This window comes from Saimiri boliviensis, chromosome 8 (genome assembly GCF_048565385.1).
Source record: "Saimiri boliviensis isolate mSaiBol1 chromosome 8, mSaiBol1.pri, whole genome shotgun sequence".
NCBI classification, from domain to species: domain Eukaryota; kingdom Metazoa; phylum Chordata; class Mammalia; order Primates; family Cebidae; genus Saimiri; species Saimiri boliviensis.
In genome coordinates this window covers 21,740,663-21,764,878 of record NC_133456.1, presented here as the reverse complement: position 1 = coordinate 21,764,878, position 24,216 = coordinate 21,740,663, and the positions used below count along the sequence as shown (strand labels likewise).

The following is a 24,216-nucleotide window of genomic DNA, read 5'->3' as shown; positions in this document are numbered from 1 at the left end:
TTCACTTCTTTGGTTAAATTGATTCCTAGGTATTTTATATCCTTTGTAGTTATCATAAATGGGATTGCTTTCTTGTTTCTTTTTCAGATTGTTCACTGTTGGTATATAGAAATGCTGCTGATTTTTGTATGCTGACTTTGTATCCTGCAACTTTGCTGAATTTGTTTATCAGTTCTAATAGTTTCTTAGTGGAATATTTGTTTTTTCTGAGTATAAGATCTTGTCAGCTGGGTGCAGTAGCTCATGCCTTTAATATCAGCACTTAGGGCCAAGGCTGGGGGATCACTTGTACCCAGGAGTTCAAGACCAGCCTGGGCAACGGGGGAAAAGCCCATCTTTACAAAAAAATATGAAAATTAGCTGGATGGGGTGGCAGGCATCTGTGGTCACAGCTACTCGGGAGGCTGGGAGGGTCACCTGAGCTTGGGAGGTCAAGCCTGCAGTAAACTCTGATTGCACCACTGTACTCCAGCCTGGGTGACAGAGCAAGATCCTGTCTTAAAAAAAAAAAAAAAAAAATCTTGTTGACTGTGAACCCAGGTATAAATCCACACAATTACAGCCAACTCATCTTTGACAAAGGTGCCAAGAACATACACTGGGGAAAGGACAGTCTCTTTCATAAATGGTGCTGGGAAAACTGAACAACTATATGCAGAAGAATGAAACTAGATCCCTATCTAACATTCTACACAAAAGCCAAATCAAAACAGATGAAAGACTTAAATCTAAGACCTCCAACTATGAAGCACTAGAAGAAAATGTTGGAGAAATACCCTAGAACATGAGACTAGGTGAAGATTTTCTGCACAAGACCTCAAAAGCATTGGCAACCAAAGCAAACATAGACAAATGGGACTGCATCAATCTAAAAAGCTTCTGCACAGCCAAGAAAACAATCAGCGAAGTAAAGACACAACCCCAGAATGAGAGAAGACACATACAACCTATTCACCTGATAAAGGATTAACAACCAAACTATATAAGGAGCTCACACAACTCAAACAGCAAAAAAGCCCACATTATCTGACTTAAAAATGGGCAAAAGATTTGAACAGATATTTCTCTAAAGAAGACATGCAAATGGTCAATAGGTATACGAAAAAAAGCTCAACATCACGATCATCAGACATGCAAATCAAAACTACAACAAGGTATCATCTTACCCCTGTTAAAATGGCTTTTATCAAAAATACAGGCCATAACAGATGTTGGCGAAGATGCTGAGAAAGGGGAACACTTGTTAGCGAGAATGTAAAATAGTACAGCCACTACAGAGAACAGTATGAAGGTTCCTAAAACATTAAAAATAGAACCACTGGGAGGATCACTTGAGGCCAAGAGTTTGAGACCAGCCTAGGCAATATAGCAAGACCTCATTTAAAAAAAATTAGCTGGGCCTGCACCTGTAGTCTCAGCTACTTAGGAAGCTGAGGCAGGAGGACTGCTTGAGCCCAAGAGGTCAATCCTGCAGTGAGCCATGACTGCGTCACTGCACTCTAACCTGGGTGACAGAGTGAGACCCTGCCTCAAAAAAAAAAAAAAAAAAAAAGATTAAAAAAAAAGAAGAAGGACCAATTGCTCTAGTAATTCTGCTACTGAATAGATATTTAAAAGAAAACCAAATATATCAAAAAGATATCTGCAGCCCTTGTTTTTTGCAGCACTATACACAATAACTAAAGTATAGATTCAACCTAAGTGCACTTCAACAGATGAATAGATAAAGAAAATGTGGCATATATACACAATGGAATAGTATTCAGCCATAAAAAAGAATGAAATACTATCATTTGTGGCAACACAGATGGAGCAGGAGATCATTATGTTAAGTGAAATAAACCAAGCACAGAAAGACAAATATTGCATATTCTCACTCATGTATGGGAGCGAAAAAAGTGGATTTCATGAAGACAGAAAATAGGCTGGTAGTTACCAGAGGAGGGAAGGGGGTGGCAATGAAGAGCAGATGATTAATGGCCACAGATATACATTTTGGTAGAAGAAATAAGGGCAGGTGCGGTGGCTCACACCTGTAATCCCAGTACTTTGGGAGGCAGAGGCAGGTAGATCACCTGAGGTCAGGAGTTCGAGACCAACCTGGCCAACATGGTGAAACCCTGTCTCTACTAAAAATACAAAAATTAGCCAGACATGATGGTGGGCGCCTGTAATCCCAGCTACTCAGGAGGCTGAGGCAAGAGGGTCACCTGAACCTGGGAGGCAGAAGTTGCAGTGAGCAAGACTGCACCACTGCACTCCAGCCTGGGTGACAGAGTGAGAATCTGTCTCAAACAACAACAACAACAATAACAACAACAACAACCAAAAAAAAAAATAAATAAATAAAAAGAAAAAGAAAAGAAAAGAAAAGAAAAGAAAGAAAAAAATAAGACCCAGTATTAGATAAATCAGTATGGTGACTGTAGGTTACAATAATGGATTGTACATTTCAAAATAGCTAGAAGAGCCCAGGCATGGTGGCTCACATCTATAATCTCAGCATTTTGGGAAGCCAAGGCAGGAGGACTATGAAGTCAGGAGCTCAAGACCAGCCTGGGCAATATAGTGAGACCCTGTGTTTACAAAAAATTTAAAAGGTTAGCTGGGCTTGCTGGAGCATCACTGTAGTTCCAAGTACTACTTGGTGAAGTGGGAAGATGGCCTGATCCTAGGAGTTCCAGGCTACAGTGAGCTATGGTCGCATCGCTGCACTTCAACCTGGGTGACAGAGTAAGACTCTGCCTCTAAAAATATGCAAATAAATAACCAAACAAATAACTAGAAGTGAATAATTTCAATGTTTCCAGCATAAAGACAAATATTTAGGGTGATACATATTCCAAGTACACTGATTTGCTCTTTACAGATTATATAAACATATTAAATTATCACATACCCTGAAACTATGTACATCTATTATAGATTTTTTAATAAAGAACAAAAATTTATAAAGAATATATTTCTCACAAGAAAAATATTTTATCTTCAAATACATTTGCTCTTGCATGAGGCCCAGCTCTACAATTTTAAATCCACAGCTAGGGGTGAGGGTAGGAATCCTGAAACCACCTTGAGCTGGGGAGCAATGCATATTGGGAAAATCCCAGGGTCAGAGATAGTGCACTCTTGCCCAAATGGAGAAGTTCAAATCAGCCTGAACACTCAGGAAAGATTATTCCTCTGCCTTGTTGGAATGTCTCCCTGATGGGGAGCTCCCTATGGGGCAAGACATCTCACCCCACTGCTGGACAGTTTCTATTTTTGAGATGGAGTTTCGCTCTTGTTGCCCAGTCTGGAGTGCAATAGCACAATCTGGGCTCACTGAAACCTCCGCCTCTCAGGTCCAAGTGATTCTCCTGCCTCAGCCTTCTGAATAGCTGAGATTACAAGCACCCACTGCCATGCTCAGCTAATTTTATGTGTTTTTAGTAGAGACAGGGTTTCACCATGTTGGCCAGGCTGCTCTTGAACTCTTAACCTCAGGTGATCTGCTCAGCTCGGCCTCCCAAAGTGTTGGGATTACAGGCATGAGCCACCAAGCCTGACTTGCTGGACAGCTTCTACTGCTGGAAAGTCTTCTTTAGGCCAGATGCAGTGGCTCACATCTGTAATCCCAGCATCTTCAAAGGCCGAGGCAGGAGGATCGCTTGAGCCCAAGAGTTGGATGGACACCAGCCAGGGCAGCATGGCAAGACTCTGCAAAAAATTTAAACATTCTCCAGGCATGGTGGTGCTTGTCTATATTTCCGGCTACTTGGGATACTGAGGTGGGAGGATCACTTGAATCTGAGAGGTTGACACTGCAGTGAGTTGTGATGGTGTCACTGCACTCCAGCCTGGGTGATAGAACTAGACCCTGTATCAAAAAATAAAATCAATAAAGGTCTTTTTTACATAAGGATCTAAAAGTGGAAAGTGCCTGAGAGAGGATGGTCGGCCTTTCCTCCAGGAAGCCTTTGTGGCCTTCTCTCCCCAAGTGAAGGCCAGAAGCTTTTCTACCCCTCCTTGCAGGGGAACAGCAAGGGGTAGAAAAGAGGACAGGGAGGTGGGATGGGACAGAGAGGGGAAATGGGGAGAGAGAGAGAGAGAGAGAGAGAAAACCAAGGAAGCAGAGCCAGTATACAAGCATGGCGGGGGGAGAAGGAGAAAGAGGAGGGCAGAGAAGGAGAGAGAGAAAAAAGGGGAGAAGGGGAGAAAGAGGAGAAGGGAAGAAGGGAGGGGACACGAAGGGAGAAGAAAGGGGGGCTCCAAGGTGAGACATAGAGGCTGGGAGATCCCCTCGCACCGTGCCTCCAACATCTACCCATAGGCGCGTGCCTGCACCATCAGACAGGGAGGGCAGATGTGGAGTTTCCAAAGGTCTGTGCTTCCGGAACACCTCACCCTGCCTGGTGCTGACCTCCTGCTGCTGTGACCTGCTCTGGCCAGAACTACGGGAAGGGCACACAGAGGGCGGCCCACCCTGGCTTACAGTCCCAAGGAGGGAGGATGAGCTGGTTCCTGCCCGAGACTGGCCAGCCTCAGTCCAGCACAATTCAAGGTCTCAGGAAACCTCCAGCCCCAACATGAAGGTCAGAAACCCTTAAGGGGCTGAGTCTTGAACTAACAAATGGACTCTCTGGGATGAAGGCATATGTGTTCCTGTGAGGAGGCTGCATGCCTGAGCTGTAAAGAGAAACTAAGGCCGGGCGCGGTGGCTCAAGCCTGTAATCCCAGCACTTTGGGAGGCCGAGGCGGGTGGATCACGAGGTCAAGAGATCGAGACCATCCCGGTCAACATGGTGAAACCCCGTCTCTACTAAAAATACAAAAAATTAGCTGGGCATGGTGGCACGTGCCTGTAATCCCAGCTACTCAGGAGGCTGAGGCAGGAGAATTGCCTGAACCCAGGAAGCGGAGGTTGCGGTGAGCCGAGATCGTGCCATTGCACTCCAGCCTGGGTAACAAGAGCGAAACTCTGTCTCAAAAAAAAAAAAAAAAAAAAAGAGAAACTGAATGTCCTTGTACAGGAGCTATCAGAGCCTTTCCTGAAAGCATGTTTCAGAATACACAGAAGACGAGGGTGGAGAGGAGGGCAGCAGGTGCAGAGGGCAGCTGGATGGAGGTCGTTGGTAATTCAGACTTCTGCTACAATTGGCTCTGGGGTACTGGGGTCATTCTGAGCCTGGGGTGGAGGTTTCCCTGCTGACCTGGGGCAGGAGGACTCCGCAACTCTTTCCCTGTGATTCTCCATGTTTAGGACCCAGCTTCCAGCCCTGCAGGCTTTTCTCAGCCCTGGCATCCCAGGAAAAGGAAGAAAAACAGCTCTGTATCCTGATGAGGGCAATGATCCCTTTTGCATGGGCACTGGCTGACAGAGGGCTTTCAACACACTCTCATTTGTTCTGGACTGGGCTCAAGCCCAAACACGCCACAGGGTACTGAACAACTAGGCAAGTTGTCACCTGTCTGAGCCTCAGTTTCCTCACCCCTAAAATGGGGATCAGTACCACAAAGTATAGCAGGAGGCTGCAGAGAGGCTCTTCCTAATGATTACAACTGCTTTGTCAATTGTACAGTGCCGGGAGAGAAAAGGAAGAACAGGCAAAGACATGACCGGCTGTATTTGCACCACTCTCCAGGGAGCTTAAATATTAATTGCTCTGCAAGCTGGTTTCTCATCCGTAATTAATTCTCACTGATCGACTTAGTCCCAATGGGCAGGACGGCCATCACCAACATGACTCACTTCAAAAACTGGAGCGTAATCAGAATTGCCACAAACATCCGTTCTTAAAACTCGTGCACTGGCTGGAAGTGCTCAGTGTCAGCCTCACCATCCCTCACTCCCTGAAAGGGTTCTGCTGTCTCATCAACTTGGGTCCACCATCACACCTCAGTGTCCTGGCAGCCATCTGAGAGGGAGGAAGCGGGTAGGAGGCACCTGGCCCTCATTCCTTTATTCAATCAGCAAATATCCCAAGTGCCTGCTTTGCACCAAGCCCTGAGGAGACAGTGGGGGCATAGAGAGGTGCACTTCTGCCCTCAGAGAGTAGGCGATCTGGGTAACTGTTCCAAAGCTGTGAGTAAAAAGACCATTTCAACACAGGAGCTTAAGTGTTGTGATGGGGAAAACCATAGGAACCAGCAAACCAGAGAAGGGAGACCTGGCTCGGCCATGGGAAAGCCTTCTAAGGAGGCAGTGCCTACACTGAGACAAGAGGCGAGTGTTCCAGACAGAAGGGACCGCAGGTGCAAAGGCCCTGAGGTAAAAGAGGAGCTGAGGGGTGGAGTATGGTTTGGGTGTAGTGTGTGACTGTGTGTGCAATGATCGCTCAACTGAAAACCATGAAATTTTACACTTTGAAGGACTGAAATGTACTGCATGAGATTTGTATCTCAATAAAGCTATTAAGAAAAAGTAGGTTAGGGAAGTCACAGATTGAGAAAATACGCACAATGCTCAGATCTGAAGGTGGACTTGTGTCCAGAATACTTGAAGAGCTACTAAGAACAATATGAAAAAGATATCTCAATTAAAAAAAAAAAAAAAAGCAAAGGAAACATTCAAAAGAGCGTTCCCAATGGCTAACAAACAGAATGAAGGATTCAATTGTTTTAATCATCAGGGAAATGCAAACTGAGACACAGGGAGACACCACTACACAATTGCCAGAATGGCCACGAGTACAGGGGCCGACAAGGACACCAAGATGCTGGCAAGAGTGTGGAATAAATGTTCTCATATACTGGAGGGGGAACATATATTGTTTTAACCTCTTTGTTAACCTATCTGGCAGTTGCTAGTAAAGCTATGTCTATGCTTACCCTGTGACCCTGCAGTTCCTCTCCTGGGTAAATACCAAGGAGAAATGACTGCAGGTGTTTATGGTGACATTCACGGCAGCTTTCTAATAGCCCGAATGGGAAGCCACCCACACGTTCGTGCACAGGAGCGCAGACAACCCAGCTGTGGACTACCCCTACCAAAGAACTCTGATACCCATGAACAGCTGTCTGAACCTCACAGACGGTTGAGCTAAAGCAGCCTGATTTATTTAAGAGTACATAATTTATGATCCCATTCCTGTGAGGTTCAAGTACAGGCTAAACCAATCTCATGTGACAGAAAGCAAAACAGTGGTAACCTCGGGGAGGCTATGACAGGAATCTTCTGGGATGACGGAAACGCTCTATCCAGGCAGGAGTTACAAGTGTGCAAACACACGCCCCTGGGAGAGGGAGGACAAGCCAGGGCTCCCCATTTATTTTGCCCCTCCTCCAAACTCCTCACGGCCCCTCCTGCCCTCAGCACCAGGTTAAATTCCTTGGCCTGGTGGCCACGTCCCTGCGGGAGCTGGTGCAGCCACCTCTGCAGCTTCCTGCTCCCTTCTGTGTAACAGTGCTTCTCCAAGTTAAGTGTGCACCCAAATTACCTGCCAGGCTTAGGAAAACACAGATTGCTGCCCACCCTCCATTCTGCCTGAGTTTCCACTTAGCAGGTCTGGGCTGGGGCTGAATAATTTTCATTTTTCACAGTTTCCCAGGTGATGCTGATCTGAAGGTGGTCTGAAGACCATGCTTTGAGAACCACTGCTTTCTATGAATCCTCTTCTCCAGCCTCTGCATCTGTTCTGCACGTCCATGATCCAATATACATCTTGCTGATCTTTCAAAGCTATTTCAAAGGCCGCCTCCTTCATGAGGCCCTCTTGAGTTACATCAGCAGTCAGTCTATGGGCCTCTCAAGTATCCTGCTCCAGAAATCTGGGGTCAGAGCCTGAAGGAAGCTACCCTAATCTCAGAAATGTCTTTGAAGTCTATTATTTTAACTTAAAAAAATGTACATTTTACATTAGCCTTTGAAACAGATCCACATCTAGTTTAATTTATTTAAAATTATGTATCTGGAGCAAAATGGAGGTTCTTAGAAAATATGCCATGTTTAGCCAGAGGTCTTTAGCCCTCCTGGGCACCTGTGCACAGCTGGGGCTGGGTTACACGTATGTCAGTCTGAAAAAGCAACAGCTTTTACAAAACATTGCACTGTCAGACTATTCACGTATCCTGCATGCTTCTGTTACCTCCCCTGCAAATGAGAGAGAGTAGTGTGCCTCATTCACTTGTTTTCACCCTCAGATTTGCTCGGCTTTACCCACAGCGCTTTATGTCTGCTACATCAATGATTACAGATCATTTAAGTAAAAATCCCTGAGGGCAAAACCTGAGCATCTGTATTTTTTTTTTTTTTTTTTTTTTTTTTTGTGGGAGGATCTCACTCTCTGTCACCCAGGCTGGAGTGCGGTGGTATGCTCATAGCTCACTGCAGCCTCAAACTCCTAAGCTCAAGTGATCCTCCCACCTCAGCTTCCCAAGTAGCTGGGATTACAGGTATGAACTACCACCTCTGGCTAATTAAAAAAATTTTTTTTTTTTTTTTTTTTTTTGTAGTGACAGAGTCTCACTATGCTTCCCAGGCTGGTCTCAAACTCCTGGCCTAAAGCAATCTTCCTGCCTTGGTCTCCCAAAGCGTTGGGATTACAGGTGTGAGCCACCATATCTGGCCTAAATTCTTAACTGGCCTCTGAGCCTTTGCAAACGTTGATCCCATTGCCAGGCGCAGCCTTCTTCACTGCACCCCCACCTGGCTATTCAACACATTTTTCTCTGGACATCCCTCTCTAACTCCAAGAAGACTGGGCTGGATGCCTCCTCTGAGCCCCCAAACCTCATATGCCCCCCACCACTGCATTACTATTATTCTTTTTCATGTCAGTCTCTCCCTCTAGATCATCAGTCCTTTGAGGGCGGAGATTTTCCCTGCCATCACTCATTCATACGTCACCAAAACAGGGTGCTCAGGAAGTTTCTTATTTTAATTTTTTTTTTTTTTTTTTTAGGGATGGGGTCTTGCTATGTTGCCCAGGCTGGAGTTCAGTGGCTATTCACAGGTACAATCAAGGTACACTTCAACGTGGGCTTAAGCGGTTCTCCTGCTTCAGCCTCCCAAGTAGCTAGGACTATAGGCATGCACCGCACGCCTGGCAGGAAGTCTTTTTTGACTGAAGAGAGGATGGGACTGCTAGGAGAACTTGCTCTACCATCACTCATTCATTAGATACATGCTGAGCACCAGCTGTGTACCAGGCATCACAAGTCACTGTGAACAAGGGTAGAGTCCAGCTCTTTGCCCTCAAGGAGCTCAGGGTTTAGTGATGAAGGCAGATAGCAAACAAACACCTAAAAACAGCCTCTAAACATGAAGCAAAACCTGACAACTGATGGAGAGACACAGAACCCAATAATCATAGCTGAGATGTCAGTGCACCTCTCTCATCAGTGAACAGAAAGTGAGGATGCAGAAGACTCAACAGGATCCATCGGCCTGACCTATGCAGCATCCACAGAACACCCAACAAGAGCAGAAGTTCCATCCTTCTCAAATACACACAGAAGATTCTCCAGGTACACTAGAGTATATGCTGGGCTATAAAACACATTTCAATAAAGTTAACAGGACTGAAGCCATACAAAGTATGTTTTCCAACCACAACGGGATTAGCAGAAGGATAAATTAGAAATCAGCAGCAGAAGATGTGGGAAATGCACAAATACTTGGAAGTTACGACAGTGTTCTAAATAACCCATGGGTCAAAGGAGAAATCACAAAGGAATTATTAATACAAAGTATTATGAGCTGCATGAAAATGAAAACACAATATAACCAGTAACAAATACATAAAGTAGGTAATTTCAAACAGTGAAAGGTGGCATGCAGAGGAGGGACGTACACCCACAGTGTGTCACCTCCCCACGTCTACATCCTTGCCACAGCCTCATCGTAGGGAGAGCATGTCCCCTGCCCCTTATGCCTTTGGGCCTGCTGCTGCCATGGGGTGTGGGTGGAAAGGATAATCTGCCAGTTGTGAACTTGCCTCTGAGAAGCCCTCTGCTGTTTCTCCTGCCATTTGCCATGAGAACTTCCCAGGGTACCAGCTGCCCCTTCAGCTTAGGCCCCAGAAGCAGAGCCACCAAGATGAGCCCAGCTTTGACTCAGCTTCCTCTGCAACTAGGAATGCCCAAGGATATGAAAGGAGAAGCTTGACAAGAGAAGCTTTGAGGAAAGCTTCAAGCTTTCAAGGGGACTAACCCAGCTGGGAGGCATGACCTGTCTCTTTTCTATTTTCCTCCTTCTTCCTGCCTGGGATATAGATGCCATGCTTAGAACTGCGGTAGCCATTCTGTGTTCATGAGAAACCCTGGAAGCGGCTGCTGCAGATGGAACTTTAGTCCTCGATACTGTGTGGAGTTGCCAAATTTGACCTGATCTCCTGCTTCTGGATCTATTTTACATGGGAGAAGAATCCGTAAATGATTTAAGCCATCATAATTGGGTTTTTGTTACTAGCAGTCAAACACAATCCCTAACTGACACAGAATGCTTAGAGAAAACTTCTATGGTAGACTGTATTTTCCAAAAACAGCCACAACAATATCCCCTATCTCAATGGTCTTTATGCCATGTGAGCTTGAAATTCCTCCCACTGAATTGGGGAGACTATGTCCCTTCCCGTTGAAGCTGGGTAGACCTCTGTGACTGTCCTAACTCATAGAGTATGGTGGAAGTGGGGCTATAGGACTTCCAAGGCCAGATCATACAAATGCCATGCACCTCTTCCTGCTCTCTTGGGACGCTTACTCTTAGAACCCAGCCACCGTGCTGTACGAAGTCCAAACTCGTGTAGTCAGAGACCACGTGGAGAGGCCAGATAAGTGTTCTGGCCAACCTCCCAGCTTAAGTCCCAGACAAAAGCCAACCTCAACCACGTGATGTGTGAGTGAAGACACCTCCAGCTGATCCCAGCTCCGAGCCATCAGGTCACCCCCAGTCTTTGAGTCTTCCAGCTGAGGCCCCAGACATCATGGAACACAGACCAACTCCTACCACCATGCCCTGTCCAAATTTCTAGTCCAGAGAATCTGTGAGCATAACGTGGTTGTCTTATGCCACTAAGTTTTGGGGCACCACTAGTTTGAAGTGGTAACACTTGAGCTGAGACCTGAATGGGAAGATCAGGGGTAGGACACTCCAGTAGAGGGAAGAGCAACACTGACATGTGAATGCATTTGTAGTATTTGAAGAACAGTAAGAAGGCCAGTGTGGCTGAAGGCAGTGATGAAGAAAACAGTAAAGGAGGTACTGCCAGAGAGGTGGACGGGGGCCAGGTCATGTGGGCCTCCTGTGTGAGGGAACCTCTCCAGGGGCAGGATGGTGACAACCTCCAGAGTTCTCTTCCAGTCAGCAGACTGGCTTCTGAACAGGCCTTCAATGCCTTAGCCCAAAGGAGGGAGCCTTGGTAGGATTCTTTTTGTCTTTTTCTAGGAGAGAGACTTGTTTTAGATTTAAAAAAAAAAAACAGAGGACAGGTATCCAGGGACCATACCTGTTCAAAATCTCTAGCTGTTCACCATACACAGCTGGGCATATGGCTGGGCGCGGTGGCTCACGCCTGTAATACCAACACTTTGGGTTGCCAACGCGGGCAGGTCATGAGGTCAGGAGTTCGAGACCAGCCCGGCCAACACAGTGAAACTCCGTCTCTACTAAAAATACAGAAAATTAGCTGGGTGTGGTGGTGTGTGCCTATAGTCCCAGCTACTTGGGAGGCTGAGGCAGGAGAATTGCTTGAAACCAGAAAACGGAAGTTGCACTGAGCTGGGATCGCGCCACTGCATTCCAGCCTGGTGACAGAGCAAGACTCCATCTCAAAAAAAAGAAAGAAAGAAAGAAAAGAAAAGGCATAATAAAGTCCTTAGCCCAGCATTTTGGTACTTCTTGATCTAGTCCTAGCCTTATTTGGGGACCCATTACTTGACCCCTGATTCTGCCTCCTACCTATCTTTCCACAATTTTCTATGTTCTAACCACGTGCGATGATGTGGCACTCTCCAAACATACCAGGAGCTTGTGAGCATTCACTCATGCTGACTCCCTTGCTTTATGTGCCCTCTTCCACCACTACTCTGGCCTGGGGAACTCCCTGAGTCCATCTCAATGGCACCTCTTCTGCAAACCTTCCTGCATATCTCAAAGTGAATATGTCTCTCCCTCCCTCAATCCCCTACAGATTCTGCACAAAACTACAGTTCTGCAAATTATACTTACACAGAGTAATGTAAATTGCCTGTTCACATATTGATTTCTCCTCCCACCTCCACCGTCTTACCCTGCAAAACGAAAACTACTCAAGGGCAGGTTGTGAGCCTTATTCAGCTTTGGGGCTCCAAGGCCTATTTCAGTTCCTACAGTAAACATCCTGTGATGATTCGAGAATGAACAGACAATTCAGATGGACAGATGAATGGATGGCTGGATTAATGGTTGGATGGGCAGATGAGGAATGGATGGTTAGATGGGTGGGTGGACATCTGGGTAGATTAACTAGGAGTGAATGGGTGCATGGTTGTGTCACTTGGTGCATGAATAGGTGAAAGGACAGATGAGTGGGTGAAAGGCTGGCTGGATAGGTGAGTGGGTAGAGACTGACAGATGGGCAGGTGAGGAATGTTTTTATGACTGGGTTCCTGGAAGGATGCAAGGCAGCCTTTAAACCAGAAGTCAGTAACCTTTTTCTGCAAGGGGCCAGATGATAAATACTTTAAGCTTTGTGACCCATGTATGGTCTCAGTCACATATTCTCCTTTGTCTTTTTTCACAAATGTTTAAAAACGTAAGCTCCATGCCTATGGAGCCCATAGGCTTCACAAACGCAGGACCATGGCCATCAGGATGACTAGAATTCATGGCAGCTGCTGAGTTAGCTGTAGCTACCATGTGACAAGCACAAAGCTGCACCCCCAACACAGAAGGCCACCCCCACACCCAACAACAATAGCACAGTGAAGCCAGGACCTTTCCTGCTGGGGAGATTTGGGAGGTACCATCAGCCCCTCCTCATCACTGGGCAGCCTTGGGAATTTAACAGCATCAATTTCTTAAGTCAAAATTCTGAAGAACATGCCAAGCTTAGCAACCAGGGATAGAATCAAAGCTGGGGAGTGGTGGAGAATGCCCCAAAGTCTATAGGTCCTTTAAGACTCATGTCCCTGGCTAGGACCTGGAGTCACACTGGGAGATGTCTGCCCCCTCTATCCCCATAAGCACTGACATAATAAAATACAGGTCTAGACCACAACTTCTTGCAACCAGCTTCTGAGTGGTGACTTTTTTTTTTTAAGATGGGGTCTCGCTCTGGAGTGCAGTGGCCCAATCTCGGCTCATTGCAACCTCAGCCTCCCAAGTAGCTGGGATTACAGGCACCTGCCACCATGTCGGGCTAATTTTTGTAGTTTTAGTAGAGACGGGGTTTCATCATATTGTCCAGGCTGGTCTTGAACTCCTGACCTCAGGTGATCTGCCCACCTCGGCCTCCCAAAGTGCTGGGATTGTGAACCACTGTGCCTGGCCCTGAGTGGTGACTTTTATGGGTTCTCCCCTCACCCCATCCTTAGGATATTATCATGGACTACCAGAAGCGTCAATGTCTTTTCAACTGGCAGGAAGCAGAGCAAACACAGATGCACGTTTTCCAGTTAAAACCCTCTTAACAAGTCACAAAAACGCTCAGCCCTTCTGTCATGCTGCCAGCCCAGAAATCAGTTAGAGAGAAGGGAAAAAAATTAAAAAAACAAACAAACAGAAAACTGACCCTCCCAGCCTTTGCCGAATAGATCTTTTAGGTGTAAAGCCAGATGGGGGCTGGTACATTTCATACTTGAGGGCTTTTGAATTCAATAGTGTACACAAACTTTCATCCTGAGGAGGCAGAAATGAGGGGCCAAGAGCACCAGACCAGAGCAGTGCTCATCCCCACAGCACCCCCAGGGGGCCTGGCTGCTGTCAGCTCATGTGGGGATGTGATGCCAGGGTGACATTGCTGGCAGGGACCTCAACAGGGTTCAGCAAGAGGCCTGGCTTGGTGTTGAGTGCTCTGGTAAACCCAGAGATGGTCCCTGCCCCGTGGAGCTCCGAAGGCAGCCAGGGATGCAGAGTGAATGCAAGAGCAGCGGCCGGGGAGCCAGGAGACCTGGCACTTGTCCTGGCTCCACCATTATGTGATGTGGGCAACATCACCTCCTCTAGGCCTTCCGCATCACCACCTACAAAACGTTTAGGTACACATTCCCAGCTCTGACATTCTTAGAGATGGTGAATGATTCAAAGCACCACAGAACCCAATGCTCAACCACCGTCAGACTGCAAACGGCCCAGAGAGAGCTCAAAGGAGCAGGAATCCTGAGTCCACCATGGTCCCCCACTTTCTGAGTCTTTGCTGTACCCTGTTCTCACCCTTTCCTATGGCCTAGCCCCAAACATCACCTTCTCAGGGAAGCTGCCTAAGCTGTTGGTCAGCCCCTTCATCTGTCCCCTTTGCTGGCCAGAGAGCTCCTGGGGAAGGGCCCTGTCTGACCTGTCTTCCCATTCTCCAGTTCCCGTCATGCAGTGAGAGTTCAAGAAAATGTCTGCTGAACTGAATTGAGCTGACTGCAAAGGGGCACTCTACAGCTGTCCTGTGAGTTGTGAAGCGTGGTGGTGCCTGATATTCAGGCTGTCTCCAAGTCTGGCCCAAAGGAGTCCCTCACCACCAGCTTAGGCACTACTGCCTTGATGCTAGGGAGACTGAGGAAGCCTCTCGATACCCTCAGCTGCTCCGTCACCAGGCAGACACCTTCTTCATCCAAACCTAAATATCACATACACTCACACACACACAAACTCACATACAGCAATGCCCAGAAACACTCCACTGTCCTCTTCCTGCCTTTCTCAGCAAGAGGGCTAAGGAAACCTTAAACACCCTGCCCAAAGCCTCAGCCCATGCCCCTACGCAATCCATCCCTGAGCAAGGAGGCATACCCACTGTCTGCCCCCGGAAGCACATTAATCAGGAGACGGACTTCCCTGAAAAGCCTCGGTGAGTGCTTGCCTGCTGCCAGGCCTCTGTTAATGGAAATCACCTCTGTCTCCTCATTGCTTTCCTGCCTCTTATATCACAGACTTGTAAAAGGGCAATTAGTTTTGGACAATTAAAATGATTAACTCACCAGATGTAAGTGCTGGAGCATCTCCATGTATCTGCAGAGGGAAAAAGGGTTGAGGCTGCATTAATCCCCATCCTGTATAAGCCCAGGAGGGTGACGTTTTGTTTATAAGCTCAAGGCCACAGGCAGCTCCTTGGGGACTCACGCTTTCTCTGAAGATAGCAGTTCCTGTGCGATGACAAGGGCTCTGGACTGTCCTTCCACCTGTGGGTAGAAAGAAAGCCATCAGGCGGGGCAGGCATCAGCGGTTTCTAGAGGAGACCATCATGCTGCTGGAGGCAAGTTCCAAGCATTTCTCAGCCCATTTTCTGGCACTCATTAACTATATGTTCTTCAACAAGTTATTTAACCTCTCTGCACCTCAGTTTCCTCATCTGTAAATGTGGATTTTATTTTATTTGAGATAAGGTCTTGCTTGTCGCCCAGGCTGGAGTGCAGTGGCGTGATCTCAGCTCCCTGCAGACTCAAACTCTCAGGCTCAAGCGATTCTCCTACCTCAGCCTCCCAAGTAGCGGGGACTACAGCTGTGTTCACACACCTGGCTAGTTTTTAAATTTTTTTTGTAGAGACAGGGTCTCACTACAGTGACCAGTTCAAGGCTGGTCTTGAACTCCTGGGCTCAAGCAATCCGCCCACCTTGGCCTCCCAAAGTGCTGAGATTATAGGTGTGAGCCACTGAGCCCAACTGTAAATGCAGATTTTAACAGCATCTAACTCTGAAGGTTGTTGAGCTAATGCCCAGCATGGCACCTGCTATATAGTAAATGCTCAATCAATGGCCATAATGGCATGACCTTTACATCCCACTTCATGATCCCACCAATCTTGAGCAACCTGTGTTTCCCTGTACTGAGGAATTCTCTTTTCTCTTGCTTTTGTACATGCTGTTCCCTTAGCGTACTTACCCCCTTCTCTACCTGGCCAACTCCCAGTCATCTTGTAAGACTTAGCCATGGCAGCACCTCCTCCAAGAATCCTCTCCTGATCCTCCTCCCTCAACTGGCTGGGTTAGGTATCCTTTCTGAGCATCCTCCTCTCTTGGCACTTATCATTACTGTAAACAATTACATCTCTCCAGGAGGGCAGGGACCAGGAACTTCCACCCCTGCATGACCAGTGCTTAGCGTATGGTATCTCTCTTTGTTGACTGAAAGAATAAGTAAGTGTGGTAGTTCCCTTTGTTGAATGAAAGAGTGAGTGAGTGAATGCACATTCATTCCCCTTGGGAAACACTAACTCTGCAGGCTGACCTCAGATGGTAAGCTATTTAACCCATTTGAGCCCCAGTGTCTATACTTCTATGATTTGGAAATAGACTGAGATTATTTCTATAAACAGGAAGGATGAGCAGGGCTGAGACAGATGCCTGGGCATTCTGCCACAAGAAGGCTCCTGCTGGGTGGCCCCAAACCTGCCGGATATCAGACACGACTAGTGGCTGGGATCCAGAGATGCAAAGACATGTTGTAGCGACCTGATGCAACAGATGGGGGTGGCTGTGAATGTGCAGGCATGGCTGGCAGTGGGTAGCCTGTGACAGAGCAGAAGGCAGTCAGCTGGGAACACCTGACTCCTGGTACCACTCTGCACAAGTCACTTTCAAGGTCAAGCCTCGGTTTCCCCATATGTGGTCAAGCTAACTTCTAACCTTGTGTATTACTAAACTTGAGGAGCCACTCATCAAGTGAGCAATCTACTCTAGTGATGAGAAAATCACGGCTGAGAAAGTCACTGCATAGTGTTGTGGTTAAAAGCCTGGGGTCTAGAACTAGGCAGTTTCCTGCCTCTGAATCTTATTTGTTGAACAAGTCATTTAACTCTGTGCCTCGATTTCCTTACCTGTGAAATGGGCACAGTAGGAGAGTAGTATCCAGCACACATGCATCTCATGAGGATCAGATGAGTGTCGTACAGAGGATCTCTCACACTTGGAACTGTGCCTGGCATGCGGCAAGCACTATGGCATTACTGGCCATCATTATCCTTGTTTTTGTCATTAAGGTGGTGCCAGGAACAAAACCAAGTAACCACGGACAAAATAAGAAAAAAAAAAATTACAGAGTCGAGTAGGGGAAAGGCCTTAACTGTAAATGAAGGCTGGGCCACTCCTCTGACACTAGCAGCAGAGACGGTGGAAAGCAAATGGACCCTGCAATCACTTACATCCAGTGCAAACCCAGCTCCAGCACTGTTTCACAGTATGGCTCTGGTGAGCCCCTTTCTCTGAGCCTCAGTGCTTTCGTCTGAGATCTGGTAGAGAATAACCAACCTGGTCTCACACACTGGCTTCCTGAGGACGTGCTCCTGACTCAGGGCCAATGCACGTGCTGTTCCCTCTTCTCGCAACGCTCTTCCCCAGATCTTCTCACTCGTACTTACTGGTTCTTTCAGGTCTCTGCTCCAGAGTCACCTCAGCACAGTCATCCATGACTGCCTGCCCTAAAGAACTCCCCAAATCATTGTCCACCCCAGGGTTCCTCCCTCTTGGACTACTGACATTTTGGAGAATAGTTTTTGCTGTAGGAACTGTTCTTATGTATTAGAGGATAACTAACAACATCCCTGGCTTCTACCCACTGGACACCAATAGCCTCCACTCCCTCATCCCCCACTGTGACAAACAAAAACGTCTTTAGACACTGCCAAATGTCCTAGGGCTTGGGGTGGTGCAAAACGTCCCCCCTGGTTAAGAGCCCCTCTCCCATCTTTATCCTGCTGTGCTTTTCTTAAGAGCAGACACACTACCTAACGTCATTACACAGATGACGCTCAAGAGACATCCCATCAATTAGTGAAATGAGACGCGGTGCCTGGCATAGAGTAGGTGCTAATAAATTCCCTTCTCTATCTGGTCCATCCCTAATATTTCCTGACTGTTAAGCAAAGTGTTTTTTGGAGACTATAGTCCCTCTGAGGCTATCCTAACAGGGCAGAACTCAGGCCTGCAGGCAGTCAGCCTCTGCATCTTGCTGTGGCCTCCTTGGCTGGCGTGTCACAGCAGCCAAGGAGCAGAGGGGAAAATGTTGAGGGTTGCTGAGGCCTCCTGCCCTCTCACAGGCACTGAATCTTGACCCACCATGTGTCTTCCGCATTTGCAGGGCTGGCATGTGGCTATGTGGACAGGAGAAGTGCACTCCCAATACAGGGCCTCTACAGAGCCCACGTGTAGAAAGTCTCAAGAGAAAAGATGTATTCTGTCAGGACAGGCCTCAACTGCTTAAGAAACCCAATGGCAAAGCTTCCATAAAGAGGATTATTTTATATGGAGAGAACAGAGGTCAGGAGATCTGAAGCTTAGTTTCTTCCCCCAGAAAATGAAGACAGGAGCCAAGAACACATCCAGCCTTCCAGTGGCCCGTGAGTCAAGCCTACTTGTCATGGGTAATGGTGTTGAGAGCCAGTGCTCTGGTATCTGAAGACCTGGGTTCAAATCCTGGCCTCCAGCCCTGACTGTCCTTATGCCCTTGGACAAGTTAGTTCTCTTCTCTGAGCCTCATCTGTAAAGCAGGAATAATAATAATAATAATACCTACTTTATAATATAGTAGCTAGCATTACTGAACACTCAGTGTGTGTTAAGCACGGCTCTAAGCTTTTTATGTGTTTTATCTCACTGAACCCTCTCAATAACCTATGAAGTAGGTACTACTATTATTTCTACTTTACAGATGAGGAAACTGAGGCACACATAAGTCCCACCCTTTGCCCAAGGTCAATGCTACTAAGTGGTAGGGCCAAGATTCATACCTAGGTAGTTTGGCTCCAGTGTTCCAGCACTCAGCAGCGTGCCTGACACGTGCACTCCTCCTAGACGGGGGCATGATACTGGGGAACACCGTCCTTTGCCTGCACAGGGCAGGCCAGCGGGAGTCTTGCACCCCAGGAGCAGCCTAGGCTCGCCCCTCTGCACTCAGCCTTCCTCACTCCAGATCCTCCAAACGTGAGCACAATGCCACAAAGACAAATATGCTGGAAGTCAAGACGCCTGGATCCTCCCCCAAAACAAGGCCACGGGTGGCTGTGTGACCGTGGGCAAGCCCCTCTCACATGCCTCCGTTTCCTCATCTGGCAAACAGGTGAGCATCCCTACCCTGCCAGGATGAGATGGGATGAGATGATGGATGGCAGCCGTCACAACATACCCAAATTTCTGGAGTTGCCATCATTACCATTGTTACAATCTCCAAGCTATCAAGGACAGGCTTCTGGTAGGGTCCAGGCACGGGCCCCTCTGCACGTCCCACCCAGCTCCTCCTGCCAGACACGCAGACTCTGGGTGGGACGCACGGGGCAGTCCTGCTTCAGTGACTCTGCGATGATGGATGTGTCTTCGCCAGGCGGCTAACAGGGAGGCCTGGCAGGCTGTGTGCCCGAGGCATGCAGAAGCTGCTTTTGGGCGTTGCCCAACTGGGCCATTTAATATAGATGTTTGTTTAACCAGGAAATGAACTCCGAGGCTGACGGCAGCGTCCAGGGACAGGCTTCTGGGAACAGGGCTCCTCCCAGGAGCGTGGGGGTTGGGATGCCAGGGCCCATGCTATGGCTATGGCATTTCTCAGGCTGAAGCTACGGGTGTAATGTTAGGCTGCCTGCCCCTGCCTGAGGCTGTCCCCAGGGCCACCGGCCTCCTCCCTGGTCCCCAGCAAACTAGTTAGTTCAACACTTAGCTATTCTGGGACCCAGGCAGGTCGGGAGGGATAGTTCTTTCTCCAGGGAACCTCAGCGTTAAACAGTGGGTCACACAGAGAGTCAGGAATCCTGGTCCTCTGTCTCCATGTCTTAGTTTTTCCAGCTGTAAAACTGGGTGCTCAGCCTCCTCCTAGGACATCAGTTTCCAAAATACAGTCGGACAACCTCTGAGGGTCTGTAAGTTCCTCTCTTTTCGAACTACGTATCTGTGTGAGCCTGAACGTTATTCATTTAAATAACCAAAACAATTCCAACCAAATGCAGACGTGGACAGGTGAATCCAGCTACCTTCTGTTCAGCCAGACATGAATATTTGCAAAAATGTCACTCTTCTCACTGTTTTTTCTTGCTTGTTTTAGAAAATAGGGAGTTTTTTTGGCATAAAAGTGCAACTTATATTAACATGTAATGGATTTATTGTTATTTTAAAATGCATTAAAAATGTTTCAAAATTTTCTGATTTACTTTCTAACGTGGTAAACATTGAAGAGATGTGATTCATAGAAACAAAAACTCTTTGGGCCCTCAATCATTTTTAAGAGGGGAAGTGAGTCTGAGACCAAACCGTTTTGAGAACGACTGTTTCAGAGGTTGTCACACAAAGACAGCAAAGGTTTGTGGATGGAAAAGCTCTTCGTAATCAGTAAAGAGCTACAGGGAAGTGAGGCATTTGCGTCACTATATTATTACAGGAGCCAAGGAACCCCAGGCCCTATGGCCTGTCACTCAGGACGGTCCCCAAGTATGCCCAGGGCCCACACAATCTTTCCCTACAACGTCCTACCTGTGGGAAAGGAAGGAACAACCTCAAGATGCCTGTCTTGCCACCTCCCCTCTCTGCGTACAGGCCTCCTGGGTCCACATGTGCTCCACCTTTTTTTTTTTTTTAATTTTAAAGTGTTTGTAGAAAATGGTTTATTTAGAGAGAGAGAGAGGAGAGAGAGAGAGAGAGAGGGAGAGAGAGAGAGAGAAACAGGAGAAGGAGAGAGGAAGAAACAGCTAACTCACACTAAGTTAGAGAGTCCAGAAAGATGGAATCCGGGAGAGGAAAGCAGCGTCCACACTGAGTGGAAGGGAATAGAGAGAGGTGGAGTTTAGGAGGGGAAGACAGGCTTCCACGAGAGAGTGTGGAGGGGCCTCCAGAGGGGAAATCCAGGAGAGAGAAAGACGGCTTCCATGAAGGGAGTGTTTGTGGAAGGGGATCCACGAGTCCCCTGCTCCACCTTTAAGATAGCACATCCTGATGTTAACAGCCACTTCTTTCTTTTACTGGTCTCCGCCAAACCCTTGCCAAGCGCCATGTCCCCAAGGCCTCTGCGTCTGGCTGGGCACACGCCCCCAACAGTCCGCACCTGTCCCCCTGCACCTGTGGTCACTGCGCACTCCAATATGAATGCCTCATCCTCACCTCCCTGAGAGCTCCTCCTCAGATGTCTCTCAGCAGCATCTCCCTCCACTCCCCCGCAGCCTGGGCCTTGCCCATATTCCACACTGCTCTGCCTCTGAAGTCCGAGCTTCCCACCCCTCATCTTGTACCCAAGCTCCTGACCCTCCCTGCACCCTTGACTGACTGACCTGTCTCTCACTCACTCCAGGCTCCAGCCTCCCAGCCATTCCCACAGCCTCCTTTTTCCATCACCTGCACCCTGGAGAGGCTGCAGAGGCTCCAGTGCTTACAGAAAGGGGCCCCTATGGCTCAGCCTGGGGCCATTCCCAGTCCCTTCCACCACTCCTCCATGCCACATGGAGCTCCAGGTGATCCCTTAAATCCACCCTATTTTGTCCTGCTTCTGGGTGTGTTTGGCTCAGTTTCCTGTGCCCAGGATCCCCACACAGCCTCAATAAACATTTCTAGGTCACCAGCTACACCTGAAGTACCTATGCGCCAGCCTCCTCAGCCATGCAACTCCCTAAAATAACCCACCTCCACACACAGGGAAAGGCCACCTTCCAATGGCTATTTCAAGCCCTGGGGAGTTTTTCTTTGTGAGCCTTCCATGTATTGGGAGTCCCAGTGAAGGGGCCTGCTTGAGTATTCTGAAGTCACATCTGGAAAAGGGAGAGTGCTCAGAAACCCAGATACATGGGGTACCAGGCTCCAGTAGAACACAGTCTCCAAGTGCCCTGGGCACCACCAGGCAGGCAGAGAACACAGGTTGGGATTTCCAGCACAGCCTTCAATAGCCGCTGGAAAACTCAGAGACGGCACTCAGGGAGAGGTGGCTCACTCTTTATCCCAGCTGTCACCTGTGTTCCTGGCAGCAACACAACGGGAAGAAGAGGCAGAGGAGAGTGAACACCTACTAGGACAAGCGAGAGGAGGAGGAGGGACCCAACAGTGGCTCCCTGGCTTCCCCAGGACCAGCAGGTCAGCTTCTAGTTCCTGAAGATAGGCTCGTGTGAGTGTGGGTTTGGCCCAGCTACTTAAAAGACCTTTAAATTTGGAGAGATGTTTGGTTCTGGTTTCAGTTTGTAATAAATTTGTAGAAGCAGCATCTATCTTGGAATGCCCTGAATGAGGCATTAGGAGGCCTGACTTTCACTCTTGACTCGGCTTCCAACCTGCAGAATAACCCTGAGCAAGGAGCAAATGACAGGCTTCAGTTTTCCTCCCAGTGATCCCCTGCATCACTGAAACTTCAGTGAACAGCAGCTCGCCACCTCTCCCTCCCTCCACCCCCCGCAACCACCATTCTACTCCCTGCTTCTGTGAATTGAGCAATTTTATTTTTTAGAGACTTAGGGATCTCACTCTGTCACCCAGGCTGGAGTGCAGTGGCACTTAGGCTCAAGTGATCCTTTAGCCTCAGCCTCCTGAGTAGCTGGGACCACAGGCATGTGGTCCACATGCATCACATCCAGATAATTTCAACATTTTGTATAAAGACGAGGTCTCAGCATGCTGCCCAGGCTGGTCTCCAACTCCTGGCCTCAAGTGATCCCCCTGCCTCAGCCTACTGAGTTCCTGAGTAGCTGGGAACACAGACGTGAGCCACCATGTCTGGCCCTATATTTTAGACACCTCATGTAAGTGGAATCATGCAGTATGTGTCCATCTGTGACTGGCTTCTTTCATTTAGGATCAAGTCCTCCAAGTTCATTCACATTGCTGCGAATGGCAGGATTCCCTTCCTTTTTATGTCTGAATAATATTCCACTGCATATACAAACCACATTTTCCTTATCCACTCATCCACAGATGGGCATTAAGAATATAGATCTGGCCAGGTGTGGTGGCTCATACCTGTAATCCCAGCACTTTGGGAAGTCAAGACAGGTGGATCACTTGAGGTCAGGAGTTCAAGACCAGCCTGACAAATATGGTAAAACCCCATCTCTATTAAAAATATAAAAATTAGCTGGGCATAGTGGCATGCGCTTATAGTCCTAGCTACTCAGGAGACTGAGATAAGAGGATCGCTTGAGCCCAGGAGGCGGATAGGTTGCAGTGAGCTGAGATCAAACCACTGTACACCAGCCTGGACGACAGAGCAAGACTCCATCTCGATAGATAGATAGATAGATAGATAGATAGATAGATAGATAGTGTAAATCTTACATTAAATGTTCTTGCCACAGTGAAGAGAAACAGTGGTCTCTCAGTTCTCTCACCTTCTGGAATCCTAAGAGAGCAGCTGTGATTGCGATTAGCAGCTCCCTATGTTTGATGGCAGGAAAGGGCCAGTGCTGGCTCAAACAAGAAACAGCCCTCCCCACCTCACTTAATTCCAGAAAGGTCCAGCCATGACTTCAAACCACTGGCTAATGGCTGGATTCTATGCCTTCGTCCCATCTGTTCTTGCCTCCTATGAACCTTCCTCCCCCTTTCTACTGATCCTGCTCCCTTCCAAGAAGCACTTAGGCTTCACCACTTCCTGGAAGCCTTCCTGACTGCTCTCTTTTTTTTCTTTTCTTTTCTTTTTTTTTTTTTTTTTTGACATGGAGTCTCACACTGTCACCTGGGCTGGAGTGCAATGGCGTGATCTTGGCTCACTGCAACCTCCACCTCCCAGGTTCAAACAATTCTCCTGCCTCAACCTCCCAAGTAGCTGGGATTATAGGTGCCCACCACCATGCCCGGCTAATTTTTTTGTATTTTTAGTAGAGATGTGGTTTCACCATGTTGGCCAAACTTGTCTTGAACTCCTGACCTCGTGATCTACCTGCCTCAGCCTCCCAAAGTGCTGAAATTACAGGCGTGAGCCACTGTGCCTGGCCCCAACTGTTCTGAGTCTTATAACGTAGAACCCTTCCACTGCTTGTGGTTTTGTTCACGTAGCCCAGCGTGGGGGTTGCCCCTGAACCTAAAGATAAAATCCTAAACCCCTTAACTGACTGAACAGACCCCCTCTTGACCAAGGAGATCCCAGAAAAACCTTAAAGATTCAGTTCCCAGTCACGATGCGATGGGAGGTCGGACACACATCATCATACTCCTTCCCT

The 24,216-nt window shown here is 47.8% G+C and overlaps 1 protein-coding gene across 1 annotated transcript in view; it reads right to left on the bottom strand.

Moving 5' to 3' along the window:
• The window catches only part of FGD5 (FYVE, RhoGEF and PH domain containing 5), a 126,920-nt gene that overhangs the window by 41,482 nt on the left and 61,222 nt on the right, over window positions 1-24,216 (bottom strand). The window contains exons 4-5 of the mRNA XM_003926167.4: window positions 15,230-15,288; window positions 15,088-15,118 (exon numbers count right to left, since the gene is read on the bottom strand). Coding sequence (XP_003926216.3) covers window positions 15,088-15,118; window positions 15,230-15,288 — 90 coding nt within the window. The remainder of the gene's footprint in view (window positions 1-15,087; window positions 15,119-15,229; window positions 15,289-24,216) is intronic.